The sequence below is a fragment of the Centropristis striata genome, chromosome 17 (assembly GCF_030273125.1).
Source record: "Centropristis striata isolate RG_2023a ecotype Rhode Island chromosome 17, C.striata_1.0, whole genome shotgun sequence".
NCBI lineage: Eukaryota > Metazoa > Chordata > Actinopteri > Perciformes > Serranidae > Centropristis > Centropristis striata.
The window spans coordinates 28,894,030-28,911,830 of record NC_081533.1 but is presented as its reverse complement, the minus strand read 5'-3'; the positions used below and the strand labels follow the sequence as shown (position 1 = coordinate 28,911,830).

Genomic DNA, 17,801 nt, shown 5'->3' with positions numbered 1-17,801 from the left:
CCTCATTATTACAGTTTACATTTTCTCTATAGGCTGATGTTTTGTACCGGATACTGTTGTAACTTAAATTCATTCTGCATCAGGAAAATGCCAGATAAACTTTGGGAGCAGCAGATGACAACTTAAGGAGACTCTGTGAAGTCCTGTTGGGAACACCTGCTGTGTCTCCTTTGAGGAATGATGGATAAACTCCAAAACCATCTGACTTTACTGGTATTTGTTGAAATGAGTGACTGGTTAGTTTTGAGTGGAGATGTTGTATGAAGTGTGTGTAACACTGAAAAACAGATAATTCTTTGTTCTGACATAGGGAAGGATTTTGGACTATGTCAGTACATAATGTGTTATAACGGTGCTTGACTTCTCTTACCTGGAATCAGTGGTGGAAAGTTAACTGTACATTTACTCAAGTCCTTAAATATCACTTTGAAGCACCTGTAGTTCACTAGAGATTTTCCAATTTTATGCTTGATTCTACTTCCTGTCCTGTCCTCAAGCAGGAGGCAGTCAGCTTTAAAGTAATGTGGCGCAGCATGTCACCAAACAACTGGCAACCCATCAGAGCTGACACACAAAACATGGTCTTCTGTGGGCACCAGTACAGTTAAACCACACACACTGGCCTGATAGATCGATAGGAATAAAACTGAATGAGAATAACAAAGGTCATTTTAATTCATGCCCACTGTAATAACAATAACATTGCTGACAATAGGAAATGTGTTTTCATTTTTTAATTCAGTTGCAAGATAACAAAAGGTTGTTTTTTTTTTAATGATTTTGCATTTTTTTCTTCAAGACAACGTGGCTCCTCGAAAGAACCGTTTATTTGAATAATCCTTGCAAGTCTCATCTAATTCTTGGAACCATGATCTGCTTATCTAAAGATTATCTAAAGACATGTGTTCAGGCCAAATAATCAAATGGTGCATCAGGAACTTCAGGTTTTGATATAATGATTAGGGATGGGTACCTTTCACATTTGAACCATTACGGTACCGATACCCGGTACCTGGGAATCGGTACCGGTACTCAACGGTACCAATTTTCTGTACTTTTGCGTTTGTTTATGTGGTAATAAATGTTAATTTGTTTAATAATAAATCTAATTTTTTCAATTCAACATATTTATTTCTCAAAATATAAACTTAAATATATCAAAACAATATAAAATCCAGAAAGAGCAATGCTTTATTGTTGAGTGAACGTGCATTTTGTAACATGAAGGTTGCAGCGTTATCAAAGAATGCAGAGGAGCGCTCTCAGGTGGCAAAGCACGGAGGAGGCCGTGCACATATCGAGGATGATGCAGGAGTCTGAGGGATTTAATTTCAGCGAGGCAGTTTGGAGTAAAGTGGCAGGTAATATTCCTGAGTTGAAGAGCGTATTAGCGGAGGACCAGAGATGCAGCAGCTAGCTGCTAGCTGTTAATGACTGATCTACAGAAGAATGGAGAGAGCAAACGGAGTAAGGAAGGTCCAATCCTGAGGCAGACGAAGGCCAAGCCCGGGTAGAGACATTGTAGAGATAGCAGCTGGCGGCTAGAAGGCCGAGAGCCGGCTGTTCGTCTCTGCGCCGGGCGGAAGAGGGCATCAGCTAGTGGCTAGTGACCGCGGTGAGCAGACAGGACCAGACGAGGAGGTAAATAAAAAAATAAAAAATAGTGCGATCGTCAGCACGCTTGTTAATCAAAGACGTTAAATGAAAACAGGTTGAAATCAATGATCAGTTTAAAGTTAACACCGTCTAGGTATTGAAACATGGTACCGTTTGATTTTACATGAATCGGTACTCGGTAGTACCGACGGAATTCGGTCGGTACCTATAAAAGTACCGAATTCGGTACCCATCCCTAATAATGATATAAAGATGCTCACATAATCTAATTTAGCTGTATGAAATAATAAATCGATGTATGATGTATGATATATTAATAACAACAACAATAATGACAATCCTACATACAATACCCCATGTGACAAATATACCCACTCCCCAACCATGAATATATGTTACAAGTTGAAAAACAAACCAACAAAAACAAACTCATGCTGTCAGTCAGTGACCTCCTCTAGAACTCCACCAGGTATGTGCAGCCCACCATAAGGCGTTGAAATTGACTCTGCAAAGCAGTCCTCTTTTTGGCAATGTTGGAATCTTCCTCCAGCAGTTTATTCATATCTTTTTCTTCCTGAGTTACCTGCAGCATCTCCCTCTGCAGCTGGATGGCAGACTCCTGCAAGATGTGGTAGCGGATCACTAGTGGGATCTGGTAAGCCAGATGTTGGCTGGCAATCTGAAGGAAGAAAAATAAATTAAAGGTTTGACAGAAGAAGACAGTTTCTGAAAAACACACCCTGTCTAGACCTTACTTTCAGTGCTTTTGATCATGAATGATTGCCCTGGATCAAAACTTACTTTGTAATATGATTTAATGTGCAACATAATTTCCTGAAGTGTTGCATGGTTATCCATGTTGCGCACAATATTCTTTCCTTTCAGTTTGTCTTCATCCTTCTCTCTCTTGCTCTCACTCAAACTGCTGCTGTAGGTCCTGTCCTCAGAGGAAACAAGCAGCTCCATCCTGAACTGGGTTCTCAGCATGGATTCAGCAGTGGACAGCAGTTTTCTCATTATGTCTCCGATCTTTGCCTAGAAAATAAGATTTCAGCTAGTCTGAACAATGCCAAAAGAATTGTGTAAATGTAAATTTGACAGCCAAAATAATGACGATGACTATCAAATCATAAGAGTGTCATTATCAAACTGGTAGACTACCGTGGCTCTCCGTGTGAGCTTTGGAAATCCAATGAAGCTGCTTTCGGCCAGTTGTATGAATGCCTTCGTCACAGCATCTGGAAAAAAAATGGAAATAAGATACAGCGCTTGATATCCACTGACCACTTCACTGATGGTTGCATGGTAAAATAAAAAAATTAAATAAAAACTAAAAACAAAGCACTGCGTAAATAAACCATTTACCTCCTATATCCTTGAGATTAATGACAGCTGGTTCTTCCAGCTGTTTGAGCCGATCCTTCACCATGACCTCAAAGGTCTTGTAGTTGATGAAGCCCGGCAGTTCTCTTCCACGGTACTTCTCCTCGTATTTCTCCACCTCCTTCTCAATCCTCTTGTTAACTGCAGCACACAAACATATATTTCAGAGTCATGCTGATGGACAGTAGCCTGGCTAACACCAGACTATTCTCAAATGAGTCTAGTCTGGCAACGAGCAATGGATTTCTCCGTAGAGGAGGCGTGGTTTACGATCCTCTGGAGCCGTTTATTGGGCGCTTAGAATGTCTATCAAAGCGTCTGTAGGTAGCTCTTAGCCAATCAGATCAGTTATACCAGATGACGTAGTAGAGCAACAGAAATGGATGTTTGTTGTGTGTGTGTCTGTGAGAGAGTGTTGTTTGCTGCTTTGCTTCTCCAGTTCTCGCTTTCTGCAAGATTATTTATTTTCACGCTTTATTCCCCCTCATGTCATTCAGCCACACACATCCACTGATTTTATGGGCAATAATCAAGCTGCTGCGGGTCTCTGGGGGCTCCGCTGTCCCCCGGCTCGGAGCCAGATCACCGGTGGTGACCGGCGGTCTCGCCGGTCACCACCGGTGATCTCGTTCCGAGCCGGGGGACAGCGGTGCCGCCGAGAGACCTTTCGCCTTTCAACTTTCGCTCTTAACTGTTTGAAACGCCGTCTACAGCTAAAGAGAGTTTCGCATCTGCAGCAGCCATGTTGGATCCGGAAAACTACAAGCTTCCAAATGCCGAGTAGTACGCGTCATCATCTTGCCGTCCCTACCCGCTCTGTGATTGGATCCCTAAAACAGGGCTAAGAATCCTTCCTGGATTCCAGACCCTTTCGCAGTTCGAAATTAAATTTGAGCGCGCAAGGCAGTCTGGGTATACCCAGGCTAGATAGACAGCTGAAGACCAAAACAAAATGATACTCACAGTTTTCTCCTGATCGGTCCAGGTGAGAGTTCCACTTCTCAATCTTTGATCTGAGTGTAGAAAAGACATTGAGCTTGTCTCCACACTTGAGTTCCTCTCCTGTAGACAGACTGATGGCATCCTGAGTGAATGCTGTCACTTTCTGCAACACACACAGGACAAAGACATTTCACACATGGTGGTGAGCATTTGTCTTTGTAGCAAGATCAATGTTATGTAGAGAGAGGGAGCTCACTTCAATGAGGAAGACTCGTCTCTCAGCTTCACCAGATGGAGGTTTACTGCCATATTTCCCCAACTCTGCCTGAGTCTCTTCTAGTTTCTCCTCTATCTGCTCTCCCAGTCGGGGTATGGATGTCTGAAAATCACACATCGGTCAAAACATGACTCAGGCTGCAGGAGTGTATTAAGCTTACCAGCAGAGGCAATGAGACACATTTACCTCAATGTGATGCGACAGCTCATGTGTGAGTTTCTCAGCGAGTTTAGTGACAGTAGCATGGCCTTCACCATAAAGCGTCCTGCAGCAAAATAAATAAATAAATCAAAGGATTACATGCTGCACAAGCTGTCAAACACTTAACCACATAAATATTTTGTATAATTGCCCCATAACACTGACTTACTTGAAATATGCGTGATCCCTGAAGAAGGCTTTTTCTCTTTCTATCGCTTCAGTAAGAGATACCTTCTTTTTGATCTCCTCCTGACCCCTGCACCTGACGATCATGTAGCCCTTCTTCAGTGGGATGACTTCATTATGGACAACTGCAACCACTGTCTCTTCTGTCCCTTTGTCCACCAGGTCAGGCTTGGTCAAGACACCTGAGAGAGAGGGAGAGAGAGAGAGAGAGAGAGAGAGAGACATTGTAAGAATAGAGTAACCTTCTTAAGAGTTGGGTGGTTCTTTTTAAATATCAGCTCTATTTACCCAGAGTCCTCTCTCCTTCAGGATCCACCTCCTGTGCCATCTTCAAAGCCTCAGTGGTTGCTATGTCCACGTTGCATGGAACAACCACCAAGATGGTGGTTTCTTGTCTATTTATGAACTTCTGGATTAGTGTCTTTATCTGAAAGTATTAATTCATATTGTAAATCAAGTTGTACATACATATGTTTTACAACTACATAATCACCATTGTGCTTACGTATATAATAAGTAACAAGACTTAGTAAAACCTGTATGATCAATATGCTGGATTGTGACCAGATTGCTATAGTCACAGGTGGTGTATATAATGTAAATTCCTGGATATTTATTGTTTATCTGTAGTGGTCCGACTAATATTTGTTGCCATGTTCTAAACCAAATTAGCATTTCACATGATATTGCTAAGATAAGTTTGAGACAAATTATTGGGGATTGCTTTAATTTAACAAATTCAAGAATGCAATCATGCTACATCTTCTGGGGTTGTCACAGGATGCCGTTGAGGCATAAGTGACTTTTTGCCATTGACTTAAATCGGCAAATAGACATGGGTAAATCAGGTGACACACTTTTTTAAACGTCTGTTAACATGATATGTTTATGCGCTCATTATTTGGCCCCATAGATGCTTTTTCTTTATGCGTGGTTGGTTACCCAAAAAGTTGGATTTTTTTTTTTTTTTTTTACCTCTCTCCATGTACGGAGCCCCTAAAGGGACATGGTGAAAATAAAAAAAAAACGTTGGTATCTCGTGAGCACAAGAAACATTTCTCGTGCTCACGAGATATTTTCTCGTGAGCACGAGATGCATATTGCATGCGCGCATTGTGTCTGTAAGAACACCCTCTGCATTTCAGCTTGTTTCTGTATGAAAATGACATTACAGGAGTTAGTTTGGCTATATTTTGACCTGGGACTTCATTATTAGGACATTGCTGCTTTACTTGAAAAAAAAAAGACAGTTGTTTTCCCAAGATAACGATATAATTAATTTGAGATCTTGAGAAAACAAAACAATAGTGTAGTCCAGACGCATAGCCAGTAATGTGATGTATTTGTAACCCGGCCCGTGTGGGATGAGCCTCTCCACACCCTGGGACTCTGCGTTGTGTTGTTTATGATGATGGAGGGTGGAGGAGGGACCAGTCGGACACGGGTGGTCGTTATATTGCGGCTCGGACCGCGTCGTGCTTTATTTCTCACAACGGCTGGCAGCTCAACCTTAAACAGTACAAGTAAACACTGGCGTGAGACAACAGAAAGATTAAAGGCTTGTGTTGTGTCCTTACTGGTTTCCACACTAACTGGTTGCCGTAGATCTGCGCAGTTTCTGTTACGCGTGAGCTGTCCGTGGTACTGAAACAACAATCACCGTTAATGTGATAATTTTCTGTCTGATGCAGGTCTTTGTTATGCTGTACGTTAACACTTTATCAAGCCTACTGATTGGGTACATCTGTAGTCGGCACTTTGTGCAATAAAATGATTTATTGTGCCGTGCGATAGAGCCGATACGCATGTTTTGTCTTTTTTAAGATTAATGTATATGATGGAATAGTGGCATTAGAATGTGCGAGAGGCCACCAAATTTAGGCTTTTACGGCAAAAAATGTATCCAGAGGAGCATGCCCCCGGACCTCCCTAGTTGGTTTGGGTCCCTGCCTCATAGTCTCATACAATCCTGTGGGGAACACTGGTTCTAAAGCTTGTCTTGCAGTCGAGTGTCGTCTTCTATACTTTCAAAATTGCTGGTTGATATTTACGCATGCACCATCCAGGGAACAAATAACTCTTTACCCCTGCTGCTGAAAGAAATGCTAGTATAGAGGAAATACTCCAATCTTTAATAATCAGTGGCTTCCAAACATATCACAATGAAAATGTAAACATCATTTTTCCAATTTTATGGGAAACTGTGTATATCCATGGGTTACACTAGCCTGGGTATACCCATACTGCCTTGCACGCTCAAATTTCATTTCGAACCTCCAGGCAGTCTGGCAACCAGGGAGGTTTCTTAGCCCTGTTTTAGGGATCCAATCACAGAGCGGGGAGGGACGGCAAGACGATGACGCGTACTACTCGGCACTTGGAAGCTTGTAGTTTTCTTACGGATCCAACATGGCTGCTGCAGACGCGAAACTCTCTTTAGCTGTAGATGGTGTTTTAAATAGTTTAGAGCGAAAGTTGAAAGGCGAAAGGTCTCTCGGCGGCTCCGCTGTCCCCCGGCTGGTAGCCAGATCACTGGCGAGATCACCGGCTAATAGCGGTAGCGTTACGCTACCGTAACGCCGGTGATCTGGCTCCGAGCCGGGGGACAGCGGAGCCGCCAGAGACCCGCAGCAGCTTGTTTATTGCCCATAAAATCAGTGGATGTGTGTGGCTGAATGACATGAGGGGGAATAAAGCGTGAAAATAAATAATCTTGCAGAAAGCGAGAACTGGAGAAGCAAAGCAGCAAGCAACACTCTCTCACAGACACACACACAACAAACATCCATCTCTGTTGCTCTACTACGTCATCTGGTATAACTGATCTGATTGGCTAAGAGCTACCTACAGACGCTTTGATAGACATTCTAAGCGTCCAATAAACTGCTCCGGAGGATCGTAAACCACACCTCCTCTACGGAGAAATGAACGGCTGGTTTACAGACTAGAGCTCATTTGAGATTAGTCTGGTGTTAGCCAGGCTAGGGTTACACTCCATCATAGTTATGAAGATGCCTACAACAGTGGAGTCAAACAAGATCCCTGCTGTGACCTGTTCTTTAGGTTTTATTTAAACAGGTCAAAGACTGTACCGATGCTCCGTACTGCACGTATCCTCCATGTTTGATGAAGAAAATAACTTTCATCCCCATCGCTTGCCTCTATCACAGCTGACAATCACAACCAATCCAAAATAATTACTCAGTTTATTAATTTAATGTTATTTCAAAAGTCTAAAAGAAAAGATTTATGTTAAAAAATAACTAAATAAATAAGCAAATTCTAAGAATATAATTTGTAAACACAAAAATGGCTCTAAAAATTCCTTTGTTCTCTTTTTCACAGAATCCACAGAATTCTTTCTGTGGATTTCATTAAGACTCAAGCACCAAAACATGTCACAGAAACTGTCCCTATGAAAACTAAATACAGTGTGTTTATGGACATTACACTACCTGCTCTCCAGTGTTCTCTGGTTGTCCCTTTACAGCCACTCTGATGATGCTGGGCAGGTCAATGAGGGTCAGGTCTGGAACATGAGGAGAACCGATCTCCAGACTGATGAGTTCTTCACTGATGCGCGAGAAGAACCCAGGTATTTCATCCTGAGCTGGAGAGAGAGGACATGATGTTTGATGATTACAGGATGAAGTGCTGATCACTGAAACCTAAAACATTCAGAAGCTCCATCAATGTTGGCTTTTGAGCGTGACATTTAAGAAAGCAGTATACTGTACCTTTTCTAATTTCCTCCTCCACATCTGCAGGGTCCTTCATCAATTTCTCTTTGCCCTTGTAGCTTATCTTTCCATACCACTTCTCTCCTTCTTTCCTTCTCTTCATCTTCAGTTCCAGAGGACAACACCCTTATTGAATATAGAGTGAATGACGAGAGAAGGGAAGGTAAAATCCAGTGTACTTGGTAAATTATGAACGGCAGTAGGCTCTTAGATAACACTGAAATAATTTTTATTACAGTGGGATATTACATCTTTCGAATGTTTTCTGGGCTAAACATTTTACATTTTTGAACCATTGTGACATTAACGCTATGCAGTACTTTCTGTCTCTTGTCAACACAGAAGTTTATTTTGAAAAGCCGCTCTGCATGTAACAATAGCAGGAGATGAGTAAATGTCTCTGGCAAATGCACCAGGTAAGCAATACTCATTGGATTGAATAATCGTTGTCTTTGGGTCCAGTATCTAGTTTAGTTCTTTTAATAGATCCATGGATCTGTCATGCTGCCCATCTTTAAAGTATATGCATGTACTGTAACTAGAGCATAGTGACACATTGTCATTGACACGTCCAAAACTGTAGCAAATGGGTGCCTCCTGCATCAGTAGCCTGTCACACTGTTTTTGAAAGTGGGGTTCCAACACCCAGGGGTCTTTTAATGTATGTCTTTAATAACAAAAGACACTGAATGTAATCTATAAATAGGCCTAACAACAGAGAGAAATTCTAAAATAAAATATGTTCACTGTTAATATTACTGACAAAAACGGCAAGGAATGTTTATAACTGAAGAAAAACTGATTACTTATTAATAAAAAAAATGAGGAAAATATATTAAGCGGATGTATGTTTGATTTTTGACATTTGCCATCATAATGTACACATCATTAAAAAAAAAACAGGGGGTCCCCCAAGAGGCTAATAATATATGGGGGTCCTCGGCTTGGCCCCTGGCCTTTCACAGGCTGAGGTCAGTCACAGCGTCAGTATCTGACGGGGCGGGATGAATAAATACGTTGGATGTAGGTTAGCAGTGAGAGAACCCTGCTCTCTGTTTCTTATTATTTAATAATAACGCCTATTGATTAATAAGCCTTGTGGCATTGTTGCTGCCTAAAGAGTTTTCTTGTAGTTGGCATAGTGACGTCATGTCCACGCCTCCTTCCGGCTCCCAGTTGGTAATGGAGTTGTGCTCACAGGAATGAAAACTTGCTATTAATTATAAAAACAGACTTGTCTCAACAACTGTAGCTTCACATATGATGCGATCCTGACTGTTTTCTTTTATATATGTTTTTGTATTTTTTTTTCAAATTGTAGGCCTATTTTTGTTGTTATTTGTTCCTTAATTCGGCCACTGGCGCTTAACCGTCATCCTATATTTTGTGTAAAGTCAACACACAGCCTTAAATGTTGTCCATGTGTGATTGTATCCATTGCAGAGTTAGCTGCTAGTCTCAGTGAGTGTATCTTACCACTTCCTCTTGGCAGAGCCACCCCTGACAGCGCCTCCAGCACGGAGCTCTTCCCCGAGCTTTGGTCTCCAATGACGGCGATAGCAGGCAGCGCCAGGTCCTTCTCTACTCCCAGAGAGCGGAGAGAGTCAATGAGGTCAATGCAGGGACGCACCTTCTCCTCATAATGTTGGTTCAGAGTGCTCATGACGACGATTTATAATCTACCGCTAGTTAAAAGTGTTTTTTTAAAATGAGTTTTGTTCGTTACGAGTCAAGCAGCTGCTCGGATGTAGAAACTTGTGTGGCAGCTGTGGAAACGTCAGGGATGCAGCGGTAACCGAAAGTTAGGTTTCGTTTCCTTAACTTTCAGTTACCGAGAACACCTCTTATAATACAAGTACCAACATGACATGCAGGGGAGGAGGGTGGATAAGGTAAAATTCTGCTGCATTTGCTAGTTTTAGGCTACATACTTCCTGTGTAGTGTAGTGTCATTTAAACTGCCCCAGTCTCCTGTAATATTCACACTATTCCCTTGTTACATTCTGTTGTTCATTTTCACAAAGTCTAATATCAAACTTGTCCTCTTGGCTGGATGAGCCTGGAAATTGTTGGGGCAACAGTGAGCTGTGTGGACCCTTACTTATTTGGTTTTAATAAATCAATTAAGCCCAAATATGCTGTATGATTGGGAAAACTATATATATATATATATATATATATATATATATATATATATATAACAATACATTTTAAGACATATGATACACTTCCCTGCAATTAATCGATGCCAACACTAATAATAATAATCACTTTGAGGACATATATTCTCAACATAAAGTATGTGAAGTGCATTTTAAAATGATACATTTCACTTTTTAAAAAAGATATAGGAATTATTCATGGATCCTGTGTCCCACAAACAATTTTACATGTGTTTTATGAATGGATTTATGTTAAATCCTTCCTGATTGATGTTGTGTATTTGACATGTTACATTTGTTTACAGAAAACAGATGCTACTTTTTATTCTGGCTAATTATATTTATTTTAAATCTTCTCATTTTGCATGCAAGTTTTATAATACACATGGTCAGAAGGGAAACCTAACATTCACCAGTTCAAGCATGAAATTACATTTTTTACTTTAAAACAAACTAAATGTGGTTTTAGTGTAGGGTAATGTGGCAGCTTCTAATGTTACAATTCACAGATACTTTAACTGAGATGAAACAGTTTGATGGCATGATTCATTTGCCATCCCTCGTTCACTATATATAAAAAACAGACGAGATAGGTTTTACCAATCTGAAGGAGTCAAATGTCACCTTTCTAAATTCAGATAGTCAAAATCAACACAGATGTTCCTACCGACAAGTTCTCATCTAGCAATAAGCCATGTGGCAATGGTATTATCATGGCAAACTTCCAATTATAAAAAACAGTCATTCTTCTCAATCCTCTCAGTTATTAGTACACATTATATTTGGACCAAGCTACAGACCAGTCCCATGGAGTAGATGCACTGCAGCCACAAGGTGGCCTCATTATTACAGTTTACATTTTCTCTATAGGCTGATATTTTGTACCGGATACTGTTGTAACTTAAATTCATTCTGCATCAGGAAAATACCATCTATGTCTCTGCATGCACCATGTTTATCAGTGTACAGTGTAGTTCAGTTTATCTGGCAGTGAAGAGAGCATGTTGGCGTTGTGAACAAAGGCTTGTCTGAAAAGTCAAAAAAGAAAAAAATGACCAAAAAAAGGAAACAAAATGACCAAAAAAGACACAAATTGACCGCAAAATGATCAAAAAAGACTCAAAATGACCAAAAAAGACGCAAAATTACCCAAAAGAGAAACAAAATTACCAAAAAAAGACACGAAATGACTAAAAAGACACAAAATTACCAAAAAAAGGAAACAAAATTACCAAAAAAAGGAAACAAAATTACCAAAAAAGACACAGAATGACCACAAAATGATCAAAAAAAGACACAAAATGACCAAAAAAGACACAAAATTACCCAAAAGAGAAACAAAATTACCAAAAAAAGACACAAAATGACTAAAAAGACACAAAATGACCAAAAAAAGGAAACAAAATGACCAAAAAAGACACAGATTGACCACAAAATGATCAAAAAAAGACACAAAATGACCAAAAAAGACAAATTGACCACAAAATGATCAAAAAAAGACACAAAATGACCAAAAAAGACACAAAATGACCAAAAAATGATCAAAAAAAGACACACAAAAAAGACACAAAATGACAAGAAAAGACAAAATGTAAAAAAAAAACACACAAAATGACCAAAAAAAGACATTAAGTGACCAAAAAGACTAAAACACTTTAACACAGTGGAGACAGAGCTGACTTCCAAAATGATTTGGCGACCCCCAGAAATCATCTCGCGACCCCAATTGTGGTCCCGACCCCAAGGTTGAGAATAGCTGGTCTAGACTACTCCTTATTGTACCCGAGAGACACTCATAGAGCAGTCCTGTTTCTGTGGAAACCAAGGGAACAGGTCAAAGGTCAGGGGTCAACCATTTTTCAGATTGCAAAAGATCATGTGTAATCTAATGCAAAAACTACATTTTCAAACACACGCAGAACATTTTTATGGGCAAATTTCTTCTTTATTAACACGAATGCTTGTAAAATATCCACTCAAGAACTGATTGCAAGTGCCAGTACACATTAATCATGGATGTCAGACTAGACATACGTGGATGCAAGCCACATGCTTAGGAGGTAAAGAAACAGGATCGCACAATTCATATTAATGTAAATAAACAGCAACCGAGCATTATCCTTTGAATATTACTATAAATTAATTGCACAGATTTTTAAAAATTTGTACAAACTTGAATTGTGATTTAAACATCAACAAAAGCTCAATGTTGGTTATGTACAGATGAGCCCACTAATCACTATTCGTCTATTATCACTGTGGTACTGATGTGCTTTTTTGCTGGGCTTTAGCAGTGCAAATGGATACTCTGGACATGCTTTAGAGAGGTTTAACACATTATGTTTAGAACTCCCCAGTAGTCTGAGGATAGCATAGAAAACAGTCACAGTAATTTGTAGCAGGATCGGCCGCTTGTAAACAATGAAGGAGACAATCTCGCTCTTTACATTATTCACATGAAATGAGTGTGATTTTGTCCTGCAGAAACCCTCTATAGTGTATTTTTCAGTTTACAGTCGTTGCTGATTTTACTTTTTGACGTGATCTACACTACCGGCCAAAAGTTTTAGAACACCCCAATTTTTCCAGTTTTTTATTGAAATTCAAGCAGTTCAAGTCAAATGAACAGCTTGAAAGGGTACAAAGGTAAGTGGTGAACTGCCAGAGGTAAATAAAAAAAGGTAAGCTTAACCAAAACTGGAAAATAATGTACATTTCAGAATTATACAAGTAGGCCTTTTTCAGGGAACAAGAAATGGGTTAACAACTTAACTCTATGGAGTCTTGGGCTATTTTGTCCATTTTTGAATTCTTTTCATGTCTTTTTTTTGTCATTTTGTGTCTTTTTGTGTCTTTTTTTAGTCATTTTGTGTCTTTTTTTAGTCATTTTGTGTCTTTTTTTGGTCATTTTGTGTCTTTTTTTAGTCCTTTAGTCCAACATAAAATGTGATTTTGAATCTTTTTTTAACTTTCAAAACACTATCATGCTCAATGAAGAATTTTAAATGTTGCAAATGTGCATTAATTTCAGAGTACACTGAGACATTAAACTGCATCATTTTCAATTAAATTCTGGAAAAGTTGGTGTGTTCTAAAACTTTTGACCGGTAGCGTATATCAGAAATGACCTTTAATGTATTTGTTCAGACAAATATAACACATTTTATTAAATTATATTTTAAATATGCACCTGCATTATAAATACCCATTATCAAAATATAGTTCCAGTTAGATTAGAAAAAAACTAATAAATAATAATAAAAAAACTTTCAGTAATGAGTTAGGGCAGTATGAGTTTTGTAAACTTTCAGAGATCTTTTTTTTTTTTTTTACAGAGAGCATATTAGCACACATATTGTCATGCACTGAGTCGACACCATTTTGTACAAACATTGAGCACTTTTTCCTTCCACAACAGTGCAAACCAGTTTAAAAAAAGACATCCAGTTTACTGTGAATTCAATTACCGAGCACAGAGAGAGACCATCACGTGTGATTCTCAAACAACAAGAAATACAACATTCAATGAACAACACTTCTGACAGAGAACGCGTAAAAGACTATGTCTAATATTTTTGTACAATACCCAACAACACTTGTATCTACAATCGGTGTATTTTTACACCTTTAATGCCTTTTTTATAGGCCTGGGCCGATAATCAATAAATCAATTAATCGCACGATAAATTAAATGAACTCAATAATTTTGCCGGCCTCGATATATCGTCATGTGTGTTTGTTTTCCTCGTCTGTTGCCTCCAAGCAGGCTGGATGACAAGAGGGTTCACTCTGTGCTCGATCTCAGCACCTGGGCGCTTTTGTTCCACAGCAGAATGAGCGGAGTGAACCCTCCTGTCAGTCATCCAGTCTTTTTGTCTCTGTGGGGAAGGCTGGGCCGCTAGCATTGGCTCAGGCGGCAATCTCCGTGTCTGAGCATGGAAGCCACCAGGAAGTGCATAAAGCCTGCAATTCACCGAAAATTCCAGTAGGGGGTGCTAAGTTTGGCTGCAAAAGAAATCTGCCCATTCATTTCAGTGCTAAATTTGAAAACTTCTCACTTGATTTATTACCTCAGAAAAATTTTCAGGGACAACATTATGGTCTCAATCGCTAGTAAAAAAATCTTCTTCAAGACAATTTGATGTCAATAGTTCTAATAATGGCCCCATTTAGAAGAAAATAGAAGATAAAGAATCGTATGATTTGGGGCGTGGCTACCTTTGATTGACAGGTCACTAACAAGGCGAGCCATCACCAGGAGAGAAGCAGAACAATGCGTATCCATGGAAACGTGTCAATAAAGTTATATATAACGTTATATAGATAGAAAAGAGGACGATTAGCGGTTTGGTCTCATAACTTTGACCCTTTCACTGTATTTTCACTTAATGACAGTTTATTTGAACGTTTTGTTCATTAAATGTCTTGTTCAGCGTTTGGTTGGACTAACAGACACTCCAAGGAGTCGCTGCTCAGTTTCTGAGGTAAGAAAGATACATTTTGTTTTTGTTTTTTTGCTAGCCAAAACTAACATCCCAGTTAATGCTCCAGTTAATGCTAACATGAATTAGCAGCAGCTTCTCTCAGTCAGGTTGAGGTGTAGAGAGGCTGTAGTCAGTGATCAGATCCCTCTCCTCCTCCACAGTCCAGATATGGTCTGCTTCCTGTATCGGAAACAAGATGGCGACGCAAGATGGCGATGAGTATAACGCTGAACTCTTGATGCTTCCAACGGGCCACAAACCAATGAGTGACTACGGTGACTACGTCCATTATTTATATACAGTCTATGCATTGGCTACACACAGAGTGCAGCAGGTGAGCCTCGTGCGGAGCAACGCCAGGAAAAAAGATGATTGCAAAGCCAAATGCCACAGCCCCGGTGTGGGAATATGTCGGTTTCAAACCGAATGAAAAAGGTGAGCCCATCAACACACGGACCAGCCTGTATGCCGAATTTGTTCAAAAGTGGTGGCAACAAAAAAAGCCACCACAACAAACTTGCATGCCCATCTAAAGCAGAACCACCCGACCCAGTTTTCCCAGCTGGGGAAAAAAACTGCAGCTGGAGATGCAGAGCCTTCGTCCCGACAGTCAACACTGGTCGACAAAGTCAATATAAACGCTGTGCGCTCACAGAAAATGGAGTTTGCTACATCGCAAAATAAATGCTGCCCTTTAAAAAAAAAAAAAAGTTTGTTTTATTTATTTAGGATATTTAAACGTTCTTAAAATTACAATTACAATGGTATAAAACACTGAGAAATAAAAGTGTATTGTATTTGAAAGGGTGTGCATTATTATGATATATTATCATGTTGACAATAATATCGTTTATCGGCAATAATTTGTGGGACAATATATCGTCCAGCAAAATTTGTTATCGTCCCAGGCCTACTTTTTTATGACCATCTTTTTTTGTTTTGGAAAATTCTTCTCTTCCATGACCGCCTGATTGCCCTGGTGTATAATGCAGAAGTGCCACTCATGAATCAAAAAGGTACAGCTACATTTGATTGGAGTAGGAGGTGGGCCCTCCCACCTGGCTGTACTCAGACGGCTGGTCGAAGTTTCCCTGGGCGTTATAGCTCCCTGACTGGTCAAAGCTTCCCTGGTTGTAGGGCTGCTGGTTAAAGGTGCCGGCCTGTTTCTCAGATGCTCCGCCTGCTAACCTTGCAGCACCCTTGTGCCATCCGGTCTCCTTGAAGACGAACCAGATGTTCCCAGCCCACAGAACAAAGTTGAGAAACCCAAAAACCTGAACAGGAGAAGAACAAGACAAAGCAAAATTAAGCAAATGAGACGTTCTTGTCAGTGATGCACAGCAAGGTTATTATAGTTAACGAAAACTAACGAAATAACGAAAACTAGAATTGAAAAAACATTTTCGTTAACTGAAATAAAAATAAAAACTAGAGTTTTTAAAAAAACGATAACTAACTGAAACTGTATTGTGTGGTTACAAAACTAACTAAAACTAACTAAAATTATAGTGAAAATGTCCTTAGTTTTCGTTTTTGTCAACTTTTTCATTCATAATTCAGTGTTTCTATTTGAACATGCAACACATGGTGAATATGTTGACTGAGACTGGGATGTCTACACTCCAACCAAAATTCAAAACAGTCAATAACCTTATTGGAGCTGAGATGATAAACCAAAGGAAATAAAGGAAACATTTATTATGACCTCTTTGAATCTGGCACCCAACACATAGTCCATTACAAAAAAAAACTAAAACTAACACTAAAACTAATAAAAACTAAACTAAAACTAAGCATTTTCAAAAAATAAAAACTAAACTAAAACTAGAAAACTCACTCTAAAAACTAACTAAAACTAACTGAATTTGAAAACAAAAATTCCCAACGAAATTAAAACTAAAACTAATGAAAAATCCAAAACTATTATAACCTTGATGCACACCTTTATTTTTTATATTCTACCTCAAAATTGTAAGTTAATTAACAAAAATAAGCTGTGTGCCTCTTTTCAAACTATTCCTAAAAAAAATCCCAATTTATTTTTCATTCAAAACCATCTTTGAACCACCTGCTGTAGCAACACTGAATGGATGTTATTGGTGGTTTTCAGCCTTATAGATCTTGGTTAGAAGGGATCTGCTCCACTATTCAGAATACCATTATCAGCACATTTTATTACCTGCTATATTGTTTATTGTTAGGTGTCGACCTCTAGTGTCTGGAGTGGTTATAACAGTATTAAGAGACGGAAGGAGGGAGGCTGGGCTGGTGGTTGACTCCTCGTGCACAGAACTTTCTGGGGGTTTGGTTTCTGTGTATAACTAAATTAGTGAAATGAAGTCACTTCATAAGTCATTTTTATATCCTGTAAAATGTTCAGATGTGCATTCATCTGCAACGCAAAGTATGTGATCCAAAACAGTGGCGGTTCTACACAGGGGCCTCCAGGGGCCACTGCCCCTGTGAAGAAGCCTTTGGCCCCTGCTGTGACCCCTGTGTCAAATTAATAATAAAATGATCAATTTATAACAATGAACAATGAAACAATTCTAACCTTTTTTTTGTTCAAACAATACCTCATTGTACACAAAAGAAACCCAGAATGTGTACATTGTATAATAGTTTAACTCTATGGAGTCTTATTGGGCTATTTTGTCCATTTTTGAATCATTTTCATGTCTTTGTAAGTCTTTTTGTGTCTTTTTTGGACATTTGTGTCTTTTTTGTGTCTTTTTTTGGTAATTTTGTGTCTGTTGTTGTGTCATTTTTAGTTATTTTGTGTCTTTTTCGGTCATTGGTGTCATTTATG

At 39.3% G+C, this 17,801-nt stretch overlaps 1 protein-coding gene across 1 annotated transcript; it reads right to left on the bottom strand.

Moving 5' to 3' along the window:
• Positions 1 to 719: 719 nt before the first annotated feature.
• LOC131989373 (interferon-induced GTP-binding protein Mx-like) lies at positions 720 to 10,092 on the bottom strand. The gene is made up of 12 exons (XM_059354574.1): positions 9,823 to 10,092; positions 8,344 to 8,472; positions 8,062 to 8,216; positions 4,895 to 5,033; positions 4,590 to 4,788; positions 4,406 to 4,484; positions 4,199 to 4,321; positions 3,964 to 4,105; positions 2,983 to 3,141; positions 2,779 to 2,855; positions 2,419 to 2,652; positions 720 to 2,296 (listed from the first exon to the last, which is right to left on the bottom strand). Exons 1-12 carry the CDS (start codon positions 10,007 to 10,009, stop codon positions 2,072 to 2,074), a joined length of 1,848 nt encoding a protein of 615 aa, XP_059210557.1. The 5' UTR covers positions 10,010 to 10,092; the 3' UTR covers positions 720 to 2,071.
• Positions 10,093 to 17,801: the final 7,709 nt, after the last annotated feature.